The 19,706-nt window shown below is 41.2% G+C and overlaps 2 protein-coding genes across 5 annotated transcripts; both read right to left on the minus strand.

Annotated features, from left to right (window-relative positions):
* Positions 1-431: 431 nt before the first annotated feature.
* cldn23l (claudin 23-like) lies at positions 432-4,754 on the minus strand. Of its 4 annotated transcripts, none has more exons than XM_019260375.2 (3): positions 4,403-4,754; positions 2,547-2,595; positions 432-2,375 (listed from the first exon to the last, which is right to left on the minus strand). In XM_019260375.2, exon 3 carries the CDS (start codon positions 2,158-2,160, stop codon positions 1,423-1,425), a length of 738 nt encoding a protein of 245 aa, XP_019115920.1. In that variant the 5' UTR covers positions 2,161-2,375; positions 2,547-2,595; positions 4,403-4,754; the 3' UTR covers positions 432-1,422. The 4 variants fall into 4 exon arrangements, with proteins under 4 accessions (XP_019115920.1, XP_019115919.1, XP_019115921.1 ...); XM_019260374.2 differs by having other exon boundaries at positions 2,547-2,599; XM_019260376.2 differs by lacking the exon at positions 4,403-4,754 and having other exon boundaries at positions 432-2,370; positions 2,547-2,851.
* A 441-nt stretch (positions 4,755-5,195) lies between these two features.
* grhl3 (grainyhead-like transcription factor 3) lies at positions 5,196-14,191 on the minus strand. Its single transcript, XM_010756993.3, has 15 exons — positions 14,043-14,191; positions 12,450-12,624; positions 12,285-12,346; positions 11,300-11,564; positions 10,937-11,176; positions 10,222-10,333; positions 9,937-10,031; positions 9,300-9,458; positions 9,122-9,191; positions 8,892-9,016; positions 8,041-8,066; positions 7,833-7,918; positions 7,634-7,719; positions 7,413-7,477; positions 5,196-6,187 (listed from the first exon to the last, which is right to left on the minus strand). Exons 1-15 carry the CDS (start codon positions 14,057-14,059, stop codon positions 6,070-6,072), a joined length of 1,701 nt encoding a protein of 566 aa, XP_010755295.2. The 5' UTR covers positions 14,060-14,191; the 3' UTR covers positions 5,196-6,069.
* Between the last annotated feature and the right edge of the window lie 5,515 nt (positions 14,192-19,706).

The following is a 19,706-nucleotide window of genomic DNA, read 5'->3' on the forward strand; positions in this document are numbered from 1 at the left end:
ACAATGTCACATTAGTCCTCGTCTCTCACTTAACGTTAATCGCTCACTGAATGACGTCTTTCTCACATCAGATCGTGATCTGTTCATGTAACAGGGCTCTATCTTTCAATTCACTTAGTTTGGCTGCAGCGACCTTGTCTGCTTTGCGTTGGCTGTGATGATCTCTCAGCCTCTCAGCTTTGTGTGGAGACAATGAATTTGAATTATGGTCCAACACTTGAATAAGCTGTATAAACAGCCTCTGTGTGCATAAGGATAGTACATATCTGAATTATTATTAATATGAATTGATTTACTTTTTGTATATGAACATACAGATGAATCCTATCTAATTATTTTCTGTAGAGTTAAATTGAAATCTACCTTGACCTGTTCTTATGTCATGTAACACAGCACACGGACGCAGCACAGGACAGTGATATAGTGTTGAAATGTTTTATTAAATGCAGAATGCAGCACTAAGTATAAACACACTGTAACAAGTTAACACCGACAAATAATTTACAAACAACAAACAACACCCTGTTGCACATCTTCCACCTCTAACACTTGTTTTCTTTTCACTGTCTGTGTTATCAAGTCATAAATATCACATTCATTACACGAAGGCTCCTCAGTGACAGTATCATACAAAGATTTACCCTGACAAACTAAGAAATTCAAATATTCTTTGTAACATGTTTCCAGTAATCTTCTAAATTTGGTCTTTTTTCTTTGCTTTTTTTTCTTATTATGACTAAATCAAGAAAATATTATATTTGTATATATTTGTAGGAAATTATTCAAGATTGTTGTCTCGATTCCAAAGAATTGTATTTTCAAAAGACAACAGGATTTTCCTGTTTTTATCAGTTTAACAGAATTCTCTGGTACAGCTAGAAAGTACAGATGGAAATTTTACAGCGGTAATCTACAACTGCATCGAAAAACAAGCTTGACCAACCATATTTAAGCAACTGCTAGTTTGCGCTCTGCGTTTAAAATTTATCACAAATATTTTACATTTCACAGTTTAATTCGGACACTAACAGTACAAAGGCTTGGCTACAATGTAAAAGGCAGCACAGAGAGACACTTCAGTCATGTTTCACTACATGTTGCAGTTAAAGGCAGCAGGAACTTGAGCTCTTCTCAACCACGATGCTCTTAATGAATCTTTGTATTATATGGTTCATCGCTTTGTATTTTACACCCCGAAATTATGCTTCTATCTACGTCAAGAGACAATTACACCCATCATGTTCATGCCTGACACTTAAGTCCATTAATCAGGTGGTGACAATGTCCTGTGGCTCACAATCATCTATGAAGTGAGTCATTTCAATAATTGGCAGATTTATTAGCTGATGAGTTGGAAATGACTTTAGGATTTGTTCATCTTTTTATAGTTGTCTTGAGTGTTTTAAGTCTGTGGTTCACATTCTAACAGCTGACTTCATATACATCCGTTTCTGGCTTGTTGGTGATCTCACATGAGGGGCACGCAGGTAGCTCTGGGCAGGACGGACAGGTCGCGCATTTTGGTCGTTTGAAGCTGAACAGCAGAGCGCTACCTCCCAGCACCTGTAAACATGAACCGAGCCATCCAAAGTAGAGCGATCCGGCTGGATGCAGGCTGAGGTGTGGAAACCTGGGGTTATTTATCCCTCGACTTGGATCCACAATCCCCAGTCTTCCAAGGTTGTGGGTGTACACCCCAAGTGCAGTTAGGCTCAGCAGCCCAGCCATCACCACCAGGAGTCCACCTGTAGCTGCTACACCTCTTAGAGGTATATCTGTCCAACAGCGGACCCCAATACATGCAAGAACAATGCCGGTGCCACACAGAAACAATGAGGTCAGGATCAAACCTTGTGCTAGGCGAACTCTTGGGTCTCTCTGATATGGACCTGATACAGGCCAGCACTGCTTAAGCTCTGAGTGGTCCACCTGCAGGCAGCTCTCCCAAAGTCCATCAGATCGTAGCAAGAGCAGTGCCTCCATTGACCCAGACTTGACCCCCGTCCCCTGACCTTTCACTCCGGATCGAAGAAGCGGCCCTGTCATGCCCAGACGTGCCCGTCCCTCTCTCCACTGAGGGGTGATGGCAGCAGTGAAGACAAGGACTAATCCCAAAGGGGCAAAGACAATCCCCATCACCATGGAGGCGGGAGTGTGCATCGTAAGTGTGGTGCAAACCTGATTCTCTCTCAGTTCTTAAAAGGTTTAACTAATTCATTTTCAGTAAAAAATAAAACAGCTGCATAGTACCTGTTCTCAAGGTGAGTTATTTTTCCAAAAGATAGATGACAGTGGCTGCTGCAGCTGCTCCTCCGGACAGGGATGCTGCTTGTTATTATCATATGTCTGACCTCTCAGAGCAGTGTGGATCTACTCTGAAAAGATAAGACCACATGATAGGGATGATAATAAAGACAAAATCTCACATATAATAAAATCCAGTCATGTTTCACAGATGTCTCCTCTAGCCAGATGTTTGTCTCACAAATAGACATAAGAAAGCAAAATCAAATTGCAATAGTAATAAATAAAAGTTCATCCTTTACCTCTTCATCGAATCTCTCCTCTGGTTCAGCTGCGGACTCTTCATTCTCACTGTCTGAGTGAAAGGGAAAGATTCAGTAAGAGAGAGAGCGGGGCTTGTGCATGTCAGGTTGAAGTGATGGAGAGAGAGAGAGACTGAGATAAAGATATGAGAAACAGCAGAGGTGTGAAATGGAGCTACAGACAGGCGCTCCAGCAGCCGGAAAAAGCAGAAAGAGGTTTGGCTTCACCGCTCCAATGCTGGACAGAAAAAGACTGAACAGTCGATGCCTGTCTCTGTTGCTAGGATACGATAACTTGGCCAGTCTCAGCATGATGTGTGTGTGTGTGTGTGTGTGTGTGTGTGTGTGTTTAGTTAGACTCCTTTCTGTACAAGACCTAATTGCCTTGTGTACACAAATGTTGGTGCACTTGAGTTCAGCTGTACATGTGTGCTTTTGTGCGTGTGTTGTTTTGGCTGCTGCTCTCCTGACGACTGATGGCCGGCTATGACCTTGAAAGAATTCAGTCGGGTTAGTAATTATATCAGGGCAGTGTCTGAATGCAGAGTGAGTCCATCTACAATGTCTCAGCCCGGACGAGGAAAGAAAGAATGCCCTCTGGTACGGTGACAAGACAACATGAAGAGGCGCGTGACTCATGCAGACACAAACACATAAACACAAGCAGCCACAATCAGTACACCTCCCATCACGTACACTGATAGTAATATGATGACTTCCTTAAATGTGGAAAATCACCCTGTTATCATTTCACACTATCTTCCAGTACATGTTTTTCTTTTTCATCCAGAAGCCAAAGTTCCAATGTGATGACAACATTTGTGACTTGTGGATTTTTTCTGTGACGTTTTAATTTAACCCTAAAACGATTAAATAAAGATGTTTAACATGAAAAGCAAAATCCAATTAGACAGCATAATAGAATTATCCCTATCTAATATATCTGAAGTTCTGCTTTGGATGAGTTAATGCTCTGTACCTTTAACCCACTGAAAGATTGGCTTACAAACTGCTGAGTTGTAATGACACAGTAGGATCATGTGCTTCCTACATGGCCACTAAAGTTACTTCTTTGTGCCAGAAAAACACAACAAAAGACAATCTGAACATTTTTGTACCTTATAAAGCAAATTGACAAGACACGCAATCAATAATCCATCTGTCATTCTAGAAACGTCAGTGGAGAGTTGATGACATTTAGATTAAGAGGACAGACCAATCACCTTCATGAGGATAATGGGAAATGTAATTTAGAAAGGCCAAGAATAGGCTGATAATAAATGCCACTCTATCCAAGAATAGAATGTACCAGTGTGCAAACTAGAAGAAGAAAAATGGAAATGTGCCATGAGAATCCACGCCTATATGTTGAAAAGATCCAAGTGAGTTTATTTTCATAAACCCATACCTGTTCTCAAATGTCATCTGCGTCTAAAATTATAGGCCAAGTATTTCCTGTTCAGCTACCAGATAGTTTCATCATTTTATTGACAGGAAAGTCATGGCTGCAGTCAGATGTAAAGCCTCACCTCATTCAAGATTCAGTGGTATTTGGTATGTTTTTGCACACAGGTATCACTTACAGATGTGCCTGGCTTGCCAAGTCCACTTATTACTGTTGGCTACTGTACTTATTTCAATCACGACAGATGCTTGAGCTGTTTTTGTGCAGCGATGCCAAGTGGAAATGTACAGAGGCATCTGCAGAGAGGCACAACACTGAAGAGGCTGGTGATGAAGTGAAAACGGTGGATATACTGTAGATTATTAATATCCCAGCACATTTTGAGAGAATGCAAACACACACACACGCACACACACACACACACACACACACAGTCCATGTAGCCACTTACCATTCAGGAGGGGTTGTGGGTATCTCACTGCAGATCGCTGGCTGCCTCCCTGCTCTCATCTGAATGGCGACAACATGTTTCACTCTCTGGCAGCAGATGGTGCAACCACCTCTTCATTATTTTTGCTCTCTGTTCCTGCTTGTCTATCCTTGCTTCAACAGTCATCCCACCTGTGTATGCCCCCTAATTTCTTCATGTCTTCATCTCTCTGTTTGTCCTCGTGTCTGTCCCTTCTCTTTTTGTCTGCCTGCCTTGCTGCCTCCTTTGTGTGTGTGTGTGTGTGTGTGTGTGTGTGTGTGTCTCTCTCTCTCTTTGTCTTGCCGAAGGATGTCTGTGTTATGTCCATGGCACAGTGCCTCCCTGCTTTTCCCTGGAACCAAATAGGGATCTTTTTTGTATATACCAACACTTCAACACGTGTGTTGCCTATTTTGGAACACACTCGAAAACCAAAACATGATTTGTTTTTGTTTGTGCGTTCATCTGCATTACATATGTGGGGGAAATTAGACCAAACCTCTCATGCAGATGGGATTCATACTTTTGTTTGATCTGCAGAGAGAGCTGATTGTCGTAAAGATTTCCAATATGCACTTCACCTCAAGAGATTACTTGTAATTGGTCACACGGACAGGAAACATCTCTCATCCTTATCATTTGTTTGTTCCAGTGGTAAATGATTTAGGCAGAACAGTGAATGGCTCACTTTTCAATCTGTATGCATATAAATATATTATAAATATAGTTATAACTATAAATAAATAAGAGACAGCCACAGAACCTATTATCCATTTTCTTTATTTTCTTACAAAATAGGCAAGATATGCTAATACAACCAGAATTTGCCGTGGTATAATAATGAAATATTACAGGGATACGTTTGTTTTGAAATGCTGCAACGTATAAGGGGAAAAAAACCCTACAATTTCTTGCATACATACACACACACACATACTATGAAACCTCTGGCAGGCATCAGGATTCGGGGGGTTTCCAGGAAAACACTGTGGTTACACCGTACAGTGTCCACAGCTTTGTGCTAAAAGATGGCCAATACTAACTCCTGTGTGGTTTTATAGGTGGAAATGTCTGACTTTAGGTTGTGAATTGAACCCAGTGTTGGGCCTTTTTAGTTGTGAAACTAACAGGAACCTACAGGAAGATACTGGCAGTGAAAAACATTATAAGTAGGTTGTGGGTGAGTAAAGAAATAATGAGTACATTGAAAAGCAGCAAGAATAGTGACCTTTGAAAATGCTGAAAATAAACTGTACACACATCATGTACAGAGCTCTGTAAAAAAAAATTGAAATACATAGCAATTCATGGAAAATGGATCACGACGCGCACCTGGTTAGTTTATAAAACACTGTCATATTAAAATCTATTTACATTATATATGTACAGGCTGTTCATCATAATTGCTCTTACGTTACAATATTACACTATAAAGTTCAACAAAATCATAAGAACCCGGCCAAGTGGTATTTACAAAAATCAACTGAAGTTGGAAAATCTGGAGGGGTCTCTTCAATCCGGTTCTCTTTACTGGTTTTGGTAGTCCACAGCTTACATTGTCTTTGACTGGGCAGTGCTCTTAGAGATGTTTTAAACTGGCAGCTGTGGTTTGTTACATCCTTCAATGGAGCAGGTTTGGAAACTGGTTTTCATACTTCAATGAGAGTGATCTGAAACTGACCGCCGGAGACCTCGGACATCTCAATGAGGAAGGCCGACTGGTTTGTGTAGTGTTCAATGATGTTATCGTCCATGTTGACGAAGATCCTGAAAGAGAGACAAGCAAAAACAAAAAGGTTAACCCAGTAATGGCCAAATCAAAATGTATTAGTCTTTTTGATTAAAAAAAACATCTTCATCTTCGAAACTAGGACATGCAAATTGGCTCCAAAATGTGGTGTGTTCTAGCTGTCATTCAAGTGTGACATAACCAACAAAGTCACCTGGTTTCTCGTTTGAGTTATACACAACGTGTCATTTGGTTGGAGGAAACTTGCCAGGGGAAAAACACAGCGGTGGCATATCTCTTGCATCAGTAGGGGTAGTAAATCAGGTCACTCCTCCCCAACGCTAACACTAACTTTTAAGTCTTTAAGGTTTTAATGACTAAACTAACCACAGTGCTCATGTATTGTGCCTGCAGGGACAAGGCTGATTGAACACAAGAGCTTAGAGGAGGGAGGGAACTGCGGCGAGAATGTAACCGAACCTGTTAGCTTAGCTTCTCCCCCTGAAGTCATGGCTGCAGGCAAGCAGCAGGAAAATAACCTTAAGGTGTTTCAGTCAACATCTGCTCTCTGATCTACTCTACTCTGTAACTCTGTTGTTTACAGGTGACACAGACTGTTATCATTTTTATAGATACTGAGTGTGTGACATAAAGTTCAAAACATTGTGACATGACATTTTAATTGCCGATGGAGTACCACTTATAATTTCCTGATATCTTTTGAGGAAATGGAAACACCTTGCAGTCCATACTTTTAGGCAGGACACCAAATTTAGCATAGGAGAAGTGCAGCTCTTATGGACTCATCTGACCTGACCAATGTGTGTTTCAAAAAAGATCCAGATCCTTGATCGACAACCTTCAGCTAGATAACTGAAGTTTCCAAAGCCTTCAACATTATCAAACCAGACATCTCTCTTCACTTCTAAAAAAAAACTTCCTGATGGTCCGATGAGATGAGGTTATAAAAACATAAAAATAAGAAGCCATGACGCATCTGTAAGACTAGTGCAATCTTTTGATCTTCCATCACCTGTCTTTCTTTTAAAGGTGCTGCAATTAACACATTCCAGCATGCAAGCCAACTAACCTACCTACCCAGTCTGTCAACATGAGTTTCCTTAAACAAGGATCAGATTAAAATCACATACTGAGCCTTGAATTTATGCAGATCTTCTGTGTCAGAAAACACTCCTTTAATCCAACTGGTGTGTTAAGCCAGTTGTATAACAGCAGTGCATTAGGCATTCCAAAGTAACTCACCCTCTCTTGCATTTCTTGTAGATTTTCCCAATGGTGTCTTTTTGCATGCCGTACTTTTCTGAAACCTGAGGGAGGAAGGAAACATGAGACGACAGTTAGCAAGAAAGACGACATACTTGAGGGATAACATAACGTATGCTTGCATGTAAAATTTAGGCAACAATAGGGAAATCAGGTGAGATAACTGTATTCATGCATGTGTGTGTGAGTGTGTTACTTACAGCTTTCCGCAGGCCTGACAGAGTTGGCGTGCTGAGCATGAGCGCGTCAAAGACCTCTTCGGCGCCTGTTCTCACGTACAGCAGAACTATTGGAAGGTGGAAAAAAGACATAAAACATTTAGCAAGAAAAACTCACTGGCTCATTGTTGATCTTTTTTTTCTTTAAATGAATATATTAGACTTTTATTTTTATATCTACCTCTTTGAGGGTCTTCTCTGCGGGTTTGCTTGCTTGGTGGAGAGCTGTTCTGGTCTCTGTCTTGATACATTCTCTTTAGAGAACTCCTGGAAAAACAGAACAGACATTCACATTAGACTAAAAACAGCCACTATGTTGTTTGTTGGGAAATAACCGGCCGTGACATTTTTGCTGTTAATGTTGTTTTGTGGTTTTTATCTGTGCTTACCTTTCAATCTCATCCACGGGTGGAGCCTAGAGAGACAGAGACAGAGCAGAGAGGAGACCAGAGATCTGATTAGACGAGCATTGCTTAATGTCCCCCTTCCCACCATTGTCTGTATGCCAATACCTTCAAAAAGGAATTTTATCATTACTCTATGGCCCCATTTCCCATAACCTCTAACAAAACTATGTAAGCGTGGACACTGATGGAGAAACACAGATAGGACCATCCCAATGCTTTATCGTACTGGCCAATCAAAGATGCTTTCCGCCTTTCCGCCATTCATAACAGACTGTGGGGCCTTGTATTATTATAAGTCATTTTGTAACTGCTACTTTATTTTTTACCCCAGCTTCTCTCACAGTAAATCAGGGAACTCTAATACATGCCAGTCTCAATTCTGTGGTGGTGTGGGAAAACTGGCCTGTCTGAACAACACTCCTGCCTCGCTGTTTTTGCAAGTGTGTGTGTGTGAGTAAAAGAGACTATGAGGGTGGTGCAAACTGTGTGTCAGGTGTCTGTCTGCTGTTGCACCAGGTGTGTGTGTGTTTTTGCGTGAGCCCCCATAGCTTAATCTCAGTGTCAGTAGCTGTAGCGGCTTGTACCTGTGCCTGGTTTCGACTCCAATTAGCTCATACGATCTCTTGCCTCAATTTCGCTGACACCATCCCCTCCCCTTCCCAGCCCACTTTTCCCACTACATACTTTCCCACAGTTTTTTTTTTCACCCCTGCCTGTCCCATTGCCTGCAGGGATTTCAGGGGTCGGGAACATGATTCACTCAACACAGGAGGTGAGGGAAGGAGAGGAGAGTAAACAGCAATAACAAAAATACAGCTAAAGAGGGGACCTACCATGCGCTGTAAGCTGGAGATGTGAGTTTCTGGAATGAAGAGAACCGGCTGGGTGACATGGTCATCCAGGGTTTGGAAGAAGGTATAGTCACTACCCATGGAGCTGCTCACTAAAGATTTGTCGGCTGAAAACAAAAAGTCCACAATGTCAGGATAGACTCTATGGGCACTGTGTTTGTATATGATATGCATAATGGAGGATTATTTTATTATTTTTAAGGCTGACTCACTGTTAGCATCATTCTTTCCCCTCCTCTTGCTTCTCTTCCTCTCCTCATCCCGCATCTTCCTCTCTGCACCCTGAGGACACACAATAACATGGTTACAATAATGATTAAACAAATGCCATATTTGTGTATATGTGCGTGTGAGAAAAAGGTGAATGAAGAAGATGAAGAAGGGACGTACCTTATCGCAGAAAATCTTGACCTGGCATGCAGCTCTGTGTATGAGCTGGTTGGTTCCTGAGCTGAAGTCATACGTGTCGATCTGTATGTTTAGCGGCAGGCCTTTCACTCCCTTCTGTGAAGAGAAGTCTGTGCTCAGGGAGTTGATGCCAATGTACACCTGTAAAGGAACATCATGTTAGCATCATGTTTTCTTGACACATAACATTTGAGAGACGTAGGGCCCACTGCCAACAATGTTTTTTGAAGGAAACTTGGCCTCATATAAAAAAAGATAATGACTGTTTTAAGCAGTTTGTTTTTATCATCATAATTATGCTAATTATGTCCCTCCTGCACCAAGTGTGTTGACCCACTTGAGCACCTTTGTGACACTGAGCAACTCCAATAAGCCGTCACTCCTCTCGTCTGCTGTGGTGACAGGAGCCTCAGGGCCAAACACATTTCTAGGATTCCTCCCCTCCCTCCTCAGCCACTCCTTCTCTCTCTCTCTCTTCACCTCCTTTCTTTACCTTTCCTCTCTTTTTCTTCTAAATCTTCCACCTGCTCTGTCCCTTCCCTCTTCCGAGAACAGGCTTTACAGAGTCAGGTTAATGACAATATCTATGCGCTCTTGTTTGATAATGATCTGTGTTTACCTTGGCTTCTTCATTGGGGTTCCAGACAAAGGAGAGGGCATTGAAGGCAACCTCCTCTATGTTGCTAATGCCACTGGACACTTCTTTGTAGTCCGCTATAAAAGAAAAAAAAAAATACATTTTCAGTCTTATTTTCTGCATAAATTAAAATCTTTCAGCGTTTCTAAACAGATATGAGAGGTTGATTATAGCCAACTGAGGAATTCTTTCACTGTCTTGCTTGGTGTACATGTGTACAGGTGCATAGCGACTTTGCAAGTGTATTTTCTTGTGTGAAGAACATACCGATGTCAATGACCCTCTGCTTGGCGGTTGGCTGACGTGCATGCCAGTGATTCCAAAAGCGGAGCTGCATTTCTGGGCTCTTGTCGTTCTCAAACACAGCCATCACCACTGTCTGAAATGGGGAAAGAGAGGTGACAGAAAAGCAGAGAATTAGATACGTTTGTCAGTCTGAATTATTTCACCTGCCTCCATTTCGAAAACCTCCATGACGTTTTCATTGTCACTCCAAATCCACCTTTTCTCCTCACACTGTCATCACCTATTTGTAGCGAGCGGGTGTTCTTGTGTGATTTGTTTGACAAAGAAAAGAGTTGTCACCTATGTTTTAACACCACACCATAATCCCCCCCTCCTTTTCCCACTACATTTTTTTGTGTCAGATCAGACGAACTGAGCTGAGCTGAGCCCCGCTGCACACTGGCCTCATTACACCACTGTAGGGAAAAATTATACAGGGCAGGACACTGTCATCTTTAATGGTAGCAGCCTAATGTGCAGTGTGTCAGCAGGGAATTAGTCACAGAGGAGCTGGCTCCAAGGGAGGGACAGATATTTGGGAAGGGTTGGCTTGGTGGCACGCAAAGAATTTATGTATTCATGAGCGCATGAAAAAAGCCTGAAGGGAAGGATGGAATTTTTTTACGTAACCAACACGTACAAAAAAAAACAAGAACTCTGGAAAAAATGTTCCTTGCTTCTATCTATCATGGCTCACCTTGACTTTAGTAGCATTGACGCAAGAATTGCCGTCCACTCCATGAAGAGTGATGGGGTAGAACTGGCCCTTGTTCAAGTAGATCATTGGCAGCTCGTTGGATTTGTAAGGAGAAGCCAAGGGAGCTCCCAAGCAAAACTGGAACTCACTCCTGAATCTCTCTGGTGGGGAACCAGTGTAGGAGGCAGAGTAGACTGGGCTGGACTGATCATCAGGGAAGGGATCGCTGTAGGGAAGAGTCTGAAATCCACAAAAAAACACAAGGGCTTTTGTTAATAAAGGAAAGAGAAAGAGGTCTAGAGATGGAAAAGCCAAATAGACAGTAGACAGGGCTCAACTTTTAAATAATAACACTAAATGTACCTCAGTGCTGGGGTCTGGGAAAGCACCAGGCTCTGGCCACTTCTGCAGCAGAGAGTCAAAGATGTTGTTGAGCTCCTGCTTGTCATAAGTGTCTGCTACAACGCTGGTCAGGGTGGCGTAGGTGTCTGAAGTGTTGGGAACAGAGACAGGGAGGGAGGTATTCGGCTTGGATCCCAAAACTTCTTGGGGGTGGCTTAAGGAAACACTCTCAGAGAGGATCTTCATGACGTTGGCAGAAGCATACTCATTAGTGTTGGTTGGTGTCCTGGTGGAAGTAGGAAGGAAGAGAGAACTGATTAAATACAACATGAAAACGGCTTTTGTGAGGTCAGCATGACTCGGTAATACTCCACCCAGGCACAAAGAGATCAAGGAAGCAAACAACCTTAAAGTGACTGACTGTAGTGTGTCTTAAACATTACAGAAGCCTGCGCAAACACACAAAGTCAGCAAAAGGACTTCTTGTGTCCCAGCACACACAGCTACTGGAGAAACTTGCAGAAAGACATGGTTTGAGTTAGGGTGGGTACTATTTGCTTCTTAATCCAGCTTTTTTCTTCTCTGTGTTTGAGTTTCTCTGTTTGAGGGGACAACACTGCCCCCCAACAATGGCCATTTTTCACCCACCTAACAAGAAGTGAGAATGGAGAGCTCAGTGGAGACAGAGGGAGGAAAAGACAACTGTCTGTATGCCTGTTGGGAAACTCTTTAAGCAAGGCAGAGATGATGATAGAGCGGGGATAGATGGATGGACTGGAGAGGTGGATAATAATGCCAATGACTATGTTTGACTTAAGGATTACCCATTCACCTGTTTATGACCTCCCAAAGCCCTGCCTTTCTCTTTCTGCATGAACACTGAATACATCGTATTCAGTCACAACAGCAGATGGGAAGGAAATAAAACATTTCTGAATCATGCAGCTTCTCCTATAAATTAAGCAAGCAACTGTTGATGAGATGAGCATCTCATTTTGTGTCTTACCTCTCTGTTTTGGAGATGTTGCCCGAGCGGTTGCAGGCAGCAATCTTCTGATCTTTCTGGTTCTGGAAAAATAATTTTAAATAGTAGAAAAAAAGTGGTCAGAGTGAGAAATTATTTAATTGTGGGATTTGTTTGGTTTCTCATTGCTACTGATTTTATAACTACCTTGCACTGTTCATAAAGCATGGTTATGGCTGCCAGGTCGTCTCCTGGATGGAGTCTTGGTTTGGAATGGTTCAGCTCTGGCACAGGACTCTCCAGGTAAGACCAGGAGTCCATGATGTGGTTAGAGTAAAGGTTAAAGTTGAAGTTCTCACTCTGAAAGACCAATCCCAGAGTCCTACAAAGAGGAATAAAGAGTTGAGAGTGATTGATTAGATTGAGAGTTTGACTGATGAATCAAAATATGCACAGAATAAAGTTCAAAGCGGTGCAAAAAGTGTTTTCAATCTTTGATGGTCTGACAGTGAAAAGTGAAAATAATTTTGACAGCAGTACCTGAGCCTCTGGGCACTGTACATACTTGCCCCTAAGCATGGAAGGTTTCGATTGCAAAACCACAGAGCTGACTAATATCCCTCAGAAATAGTGGTGTCAAGGGGTTTAAAAAGCCACCCACAGACACCCCTTCTTGCACCACTCACCCCCCAACACATACACACATCCTGTCCTGTATAAACTTATTTAAAAAGATCTCAAAAAAGATTTTCTCAATAAATAAATAAAACCCACAATCGTCACTGAGGTGCGCTCTGGTTTTCCATATCCCTTGTGAAAAAGGAATAAAGCCCGGGATTCTGAGGATTGGATTTGTTTGGAGAGACTCGCAGTGACATTGGATTGTAAATATCCCGCCTACTAGGATAAGCCCCCTTTGGAGTTTATCTGTAGAAGCTAAGAACAAATAGCTGCAGTTTACTCTGGATAAACAGCTAATTAAATGTGCTGACAGGAGGAGAAAGACCACACGTGTTCACAACCACAATAGAACCGAAGCTTAAGGAGAAATCCAGCAATTTCTCACAGGGATTAATGAAAGAATATTGCTTTTTAACACCGCACCTATTCTACATTTGAGCATGGAATACTATACATTTTAACTTTTGTTTTGATGCCCGATTGTAGCTTTAGTTTATGTAGGTTTGCTTTACATTTCAGCCAAATTAAGAATACCAAAACTCATACACCTGCTCTCAGGTGCACCTGTCTCACATTCTCACACACAGCAGCCTCAGTGAACACCACCCAACTCCATTAGTTACTCTCCAATTCCCCCTAAAACCAGCCGAGTGCAGATGTTTTTACACAGACACAGAGGGGGGGCTCGTGTCTAGGGTTTCGCCATTATGTAATTCAATGCATTACATGCTGTCATTGCCCTCTGTCTCTGTCCAACACCTCAAGAGGAGATTCTTATTTCCCGGTCTTCTTTTGTGTTCTGTGGCCCCTAGGTTAGTGACAAAACAAGCCGAAACAGACCCGCTACCACCCCAAACCCAACTCTGTGTGTGTGTGTTTGAGTGTGTGCGTTAAAACTATCCATATCAATTTCCCCTGCAAAACACCCCTTTCTTAAAACAGGGATCTTTCACATGGGGGTCTCATTGCAAATAGGAAGAAGGGGGGGTTTCTATGTCCCCAGACTGGAATTTCACATGAGCTGTTACGCAGTTAGTAAAAGTCTAAATGTTTTATCTGGCGGACAAAAAGCTTGAATTGGAATATAATAATAATAAATATAAAAAAGACAAAACTTACTCAGTCTCTTTGGTCATGTCTCCAATCCAAGTCAGTCGGAATAGGTTCCTTTAATTTCAACTTCTTCTTCTGTTTGTATGTTCTTCTCTCTCCGTGTCAGTGAGTCTATCAGTCTAGCAGAGGAGAGCAGTGACACACAAGATGAGTCAAGTGTTGTGATTCCTTCTGAACGGGGCCCAGATTTATTTCATTCCAGGAGAGCGTTTCCCTCCCTTCTCTGATTGGCTGAGAAGAGTGAAACAGGTGTCTGATAGGACAGGTGTAGGATTATTAACGCTTCACATGCTGGAGAGAAACTGGCTTACATGTGTATGAGTGTGTGAAGCCAAGCGGACACTTTGCAAGACAATCAAATCGAATCTCATTATACGTACTGGATAAAAGAGTGAGATTGGGGATCCCAGAGGTGTGAACGGTTTAGTAATGACCTGGAACTCTGCTTTAACATGTTAATAGTTTTTCAGTATCATTTTTCACTCTGCCCCTTTATTTCCATGTCATACACAGGTTTTGGTTTCTTGGGGGATCATAGATGCAAATATGGATGCTTTAATGTTGTGGTCAAAACTCCTGAGGAGAGGTGGAAGCAAAATAAGAATGTTTACATTAAAAGTTTAAAGTTACAAGATTTTAAAAGATTGTACGTTTAGGATTTAAAATAAAAACAAGAGTTGCATCTCTTACATTTAAAATGATGCAACCAGTTCCTTAAATGCATCATAAAGTTTTGCTTTTTTAGCATGCATTTAAAAATGCGCACACAGAATTTACTCTCTAATTTCAATATAAACCAATCAATGAACAAAACCAGGAAAGAGTACAAACAATAAATACATTGTTAAATAAATATGTTAAAAGAAATATACTTTTGCATTTTTATTTTTTTAAGTAAAAATAATAATTTCTCACTTTAAATAATTAGATATCATATATATTATATCACTGCTTCAGTTTTGTTATGTTATACACATGCAATTATATGTACAGTAAGTAGCATTTTAATGTCACAACTTAATAATTAATATCAATTTGGTCTGATCAACAGGACAATGACAACTAAATACATTTTTGACTTTGCACGTGGAGTATAGATCACAGCTACGAAGATGAAATGTTAACTTTCACAATGACTTCACACACACACACACACACACACTTCCTAACGAAAGTTCACAACTCATGCAACCAGGAACTCAAAAAGCAGTGAGGCTTGTGAGGACTTCATGTCAGTAAGGGATATTATCTTCCACCCACACACTGGTGCACACTTACACAAACACACAGTAATATGTGTGTGTGTATAATTGCATGTGGCTGTTTATCTGTTCATTTGTGTGTGTGCGTGTGTGTGTGTGTGTGTGTGTGTGTGTGTGTGTGTGTGTGTGCGTGTGTGAGCACCTCTTGCGGCTTACACCTGAGGGAATCTGGCGTGGTAACACACAAGGGTGCGTGCTGTGCAGCTTGCCCACACACTCACACACACCCTCTTAGAGTAACACACACAGATAGACACGGAGCCCCGAGGGCAAGTTGGCATCGTGACAGAGGAGAAAAAGAAAGAAGGAAGAGTTTTCTGTATACGGCACACCTTTATTTTACGGCATACTGAAAGCAAATCTGAACAATTAAACTTAATTAAACTGATTCCAGCTAAAGCTCCATCGTTCTTCACTAGAATTTCCAAAGGTGACTGACTAAAATCTACTTTAATTTACCATTTCCATGCCTAATCACCCCAGTTTTTATGTATATGTTTTACCAAATATCTTATTCAGACATCATGTATAAACTATAACCATAAGTTATAAGAGAGAGAGAGAGAGAGAGTTGATGTGGGACTTTTCCACAAAGTGAGAAGCCTCTCCTTCACTTCTCATCAGCTTGTTTAGGGTGTGAACGCTTTCTCTCACCTGTGGTTACTTTCTCTCTCTCACTCTGTCTTTATTATTTTTTTTCTATCTATCACTCATTAGTGCTGTGACATTAACATATCAAACATTAAACTCTTTTATTCTCACTTCAGTCTCTCTCTCTCTCTCTCTCCCTCTCCCCCTGTTTCTCTCTCGCTTCACTGCAACCAGAGGAAGTGGCCCAGCTACACAGATCTAACCCCAAAACATGCATACAGCCTCTGAAACAAACTGGACGTTTGTGGTTAATGCTTCAACTATTTTTCTTTACTATATTCCTAAAATGTTCAATAAAGTATCAGCAGCACACTAGTAAATGCCCTCAGCAAGCTCTAAAATTACATTAAAGGACATTATAAAATATTAAACATATAGATCTATTCATGCATGAGACATTTTACTATCTAGTTGAGATTTAAAACATTTTAAATTAAAGTGTAATTAAGTTTCGGTATACAAACCAATTAAGTAATCTGTAATTAATTATAGGGAATGTGAATGTATTGAGGGATAGTATTTTAGTTTGAGTGCATCAGGTCTTTTATTTATTTTTAATTAATGTACTAATTCACAGTTCCTTCCAGGACAAGTCTTAGAAAATCAATTGAAAGTTAAGAACTTGTAAAAAATAAAACTTGCAGAACAAAAAATAACCCTCATACATACAACTCATGCATATAATAAATAATGATATACAACCATTTCTAAAATATGATCATTGAATATGTTTTGAGCAACCCCAGGTTAGATTAAATAGGACTATATCTCTGTAAGGATATGAGAATCATGAGCTTGTAACAGGGGAAGTTTCTGTTGGGGGTCTGTAAGTTTTCTTAATTTGTTTAATGTACAATCACTATAAAAAAAAAAAGAGAGAATCTGCACAAACCTTAACCTGAGTAAAATTCGATCAAACTTAGTCTTTTTTAGTGTTAATCCTTCACGTTGTGTGAAAGTGTCAATGGCCTCATTAAGACCTGTGGCTCATTTCGACAGAGTGGTAACGATGTGGGAAGATGGATGGATGTCACAAGATGTTCAAACGACTGACTTCCATACCTTGAAACTCACCCGTGGAGTAAGAAACTAAAACCCAAGTGTCCTTGTGCTTTGGTCTGTTGTCTGTGACTGTTTTGTGTGCATGTGCATGTGAGCATGCAGCCATGCATGGTGGCATACAAACAGACATCAGCACTGGCTCTACGCACGACTGCTGCTGAGAAGGGGTTCTCTCATCACCCTTTTCCTCCCACTATACCTCTCATTCTCTTTATCCTGTCTCCCACTTGCTCCTCCTTTCACCTTCTTTACCTGCTTCTCCATTCCCTTACGACTTTCGACATTCTCTTATCCTGCTCCTGTTGCTAAACATTTAAACTTAGAAATCACGCAATTTAGATCCCTTTAACGTCAGTGAATAAGTCACCCGAGCTGAAGAAACCAATGAAACTAGAAGCCAATTCTTCCGTTCTGCTGCTCATCTTTCTTATCAACTCCTACACAGTGTGCATATCTTTCAATCTCTTTCTCTTTCTGCATCTCTCCATCTTCCTGGTTAGTCATGGAGGAATGTGTGCTGAGGGTTGACAGAGATATAAGGAGCCCCGGGGCGTTTTAACTCTATCTCTTCCTTACACTGGAAAACCTGTGAGTTATGCACCTGTTACTGTAAAGCCGCTGACATGTTCACGTAAAGCTGCAATGCTTCCTCTTCTTCTCCATCTACTTTGATTTCCTCCTTTGTGACAAATCATGCTTGCTTAATCCCATGTTTTCTACTCTTCTACTAGTAATGCAAAACTTTTAAATGCATTTTATATCATAGAATTTTACATGACAAAACATGTGATAAGTGTAAAAACATAATTATTACTTAAAGTTTTAGTTGGTTAAGTGAAGAAATCTGCCTTTGTTGTTGAAATATTCCAACCGGTTTTTAACACAACAGAAATGAAGTTACTTTTTTTTTTTTATTCTAGTGCCGCCACAAGCTTTATTGATTCTTGTTTCAAAATTCAAACACATTTCTTTTTTTCAAGACCAAGGCCTAGTGTCCATGCAGATAGGGCTTTAAAGTTGATATGGTTTGATTTGATAAACCAAAGGAAGCTTGTGAGTCCATTACTGGATGGAAAAAGAGTGTGTGTGAATGTGTCTTGCAGTTGTGTGCAGCTAGTTTATCAATGTGTGTGTTTGCGTGATTCATTGACCTCTGCCAGGTGCTCTGACCTTCTGAGTGGTGGGATACTGAGGTGAATGGTGAGACCTCTTTAGCAGGATCCTGCTGTCAATTTGTTTGGCCTGGACTAGGAGAGGCTCCAAGAGTCTGGGAAGACTCTCTAACACCCCCCCACCTCCTCAGCCCTACTTCTTTTTTAATATTCCCCCTACCAGCCAGCAGCAGCCACTCCCAGAAACTGAGTGAAGGATAAGGGCTGCGGGGGGAAGATGGGAGGGGGAGTTCGGGTGCAAAAACGGGGGAAGAGGAGGTCGGGTTGAGGGGTGAGTAGGTGTCAGCAGGAATATGACAAAGCAGCAGATTAATGATAAATGGCGAGCTGACAGGAGGGAACAGCAGAGTTTGGGAGTTTTATGACTACTTCAAAGTTTCAGCACGTCGACATTTACATGCTGGAGGTTTAGCTGGAGGTTGGGACACTGCACACCTGGGGCAACGGGAAGCTGAGAAGTATATGGTTGTTGCATTGCTCAATATGAATGCATTTCTCTGAGCTCTGCTTTAGGGCAAATGTGTTACAAGTGGCTACAAGGGGATTTTACAGGAAACGAGGAAACACAAACGCATCTGCTGTGCATCCATAAAAGGATTGCATGAATGGAAAATGACCACAGCTTTATATGTGTGTCCCATAGAAATAAAGCAGTGTTTAGGGTGTTGGAGAGAGAGGGAGACAGACATGTATTGAGTTTAAAGTACATGAGTTTAAAATTAAGGTTAACAAAGATCAGTCAACTATAATTTAAAAAAAATAACTTTTTCCTTGTGTAAAATGAGCTGAGGGTCAGTGTTTGGCATTTTTTCAGGGATAAAATGTATTACATCTGATTTTCTGTCCAAGATATTTCTGCAACGCAAACACTTAAGCTTCTGAAGAGTTGTTTGAATTCTTTGGAATCACTGTAAAACAGGCTGTGTGTTTTCACTGACTTTGTACAGTGCGTCCATTCCAAGCATACTGAGAAGAACAGTTCACTGATAATAGTGCAGCGCCATTTCCAAAAAAAGGTTACCCTCTGTGTGAAATGCAAATAGAAACAAAATGAGATGATGTGATCTTCAGGCCCTCAGATGGCACTGCATCAAAAACAGACACAATTATGGAGTGTACATCACTTCCAAAACACAGTTTGTTGCTGCACCTAAAAGTGCAAATTGAAACTCTACCAAGAACTACCAAAAAAAAAGAAATGCTGCTGCCTTCTGTGGGCCAGAGGACATTTAAGATGGACTGAGGCGGGGCGGTCGGTAGTGTAGTGTGTTAAGCGGCCGCCCCGTGTGTGGAGGCTACAGTCCTCGCTGCAGCTGGCCCCGGTTCGAATCCTGCATCGGACGGCCATTTACTGCGTGTCACGCCCCCTGCTTCCTGTCTATCTTCAGCTGTTCTATCATAAAAGGCTAAAAAAATAATCTTTAAAAAAAAAAAAAAAAAAAAAAAGATGGACTGAGGCAAAGTGGACTGACGTGTCAAAATTTAAAATTCTGTTTGGAGATCATGGAGTTCCACAATCCAGC

Source organism: Larimichthys crocea, chromosome XXIV (assembly GCF_000972845.2).
Source record: "Larimichthys crocea isolate SSNF chromosome XXIV, L_crocea_2.0, whole genome shotgun sequence".
NCBI lineage: Eukaryota > Metazoa > Chordata > Actinopteri > Sciaenidae > Larimichthys > Larimichthys crocea.

Coding starts and splice junctions, on each gene's coding strand:
- cldn23l (XM_019260375.2), bottom strand. CDS start 2,160: ATGCACACTCCCGCCTCCATGGTGATGGGGATTGTCTTTGCCCCTTTG.
- grhl3 (XM_010756993.3), bottom strand. Junction 9,459..9,936: donor ACCCCAATGAAGAAGCCAAG/GTAAACACAGAT, acceptor GTTCCTTTACAG/GTGTACATTGGCATCAACTC. Junction 8,067..8,891: donor TCTCCAGCTTACAGCGCATG/GTAGGTCCCCTC, acceptor CTGTCTCTCTAG/GCTCCACCCGTGGATGAGAT.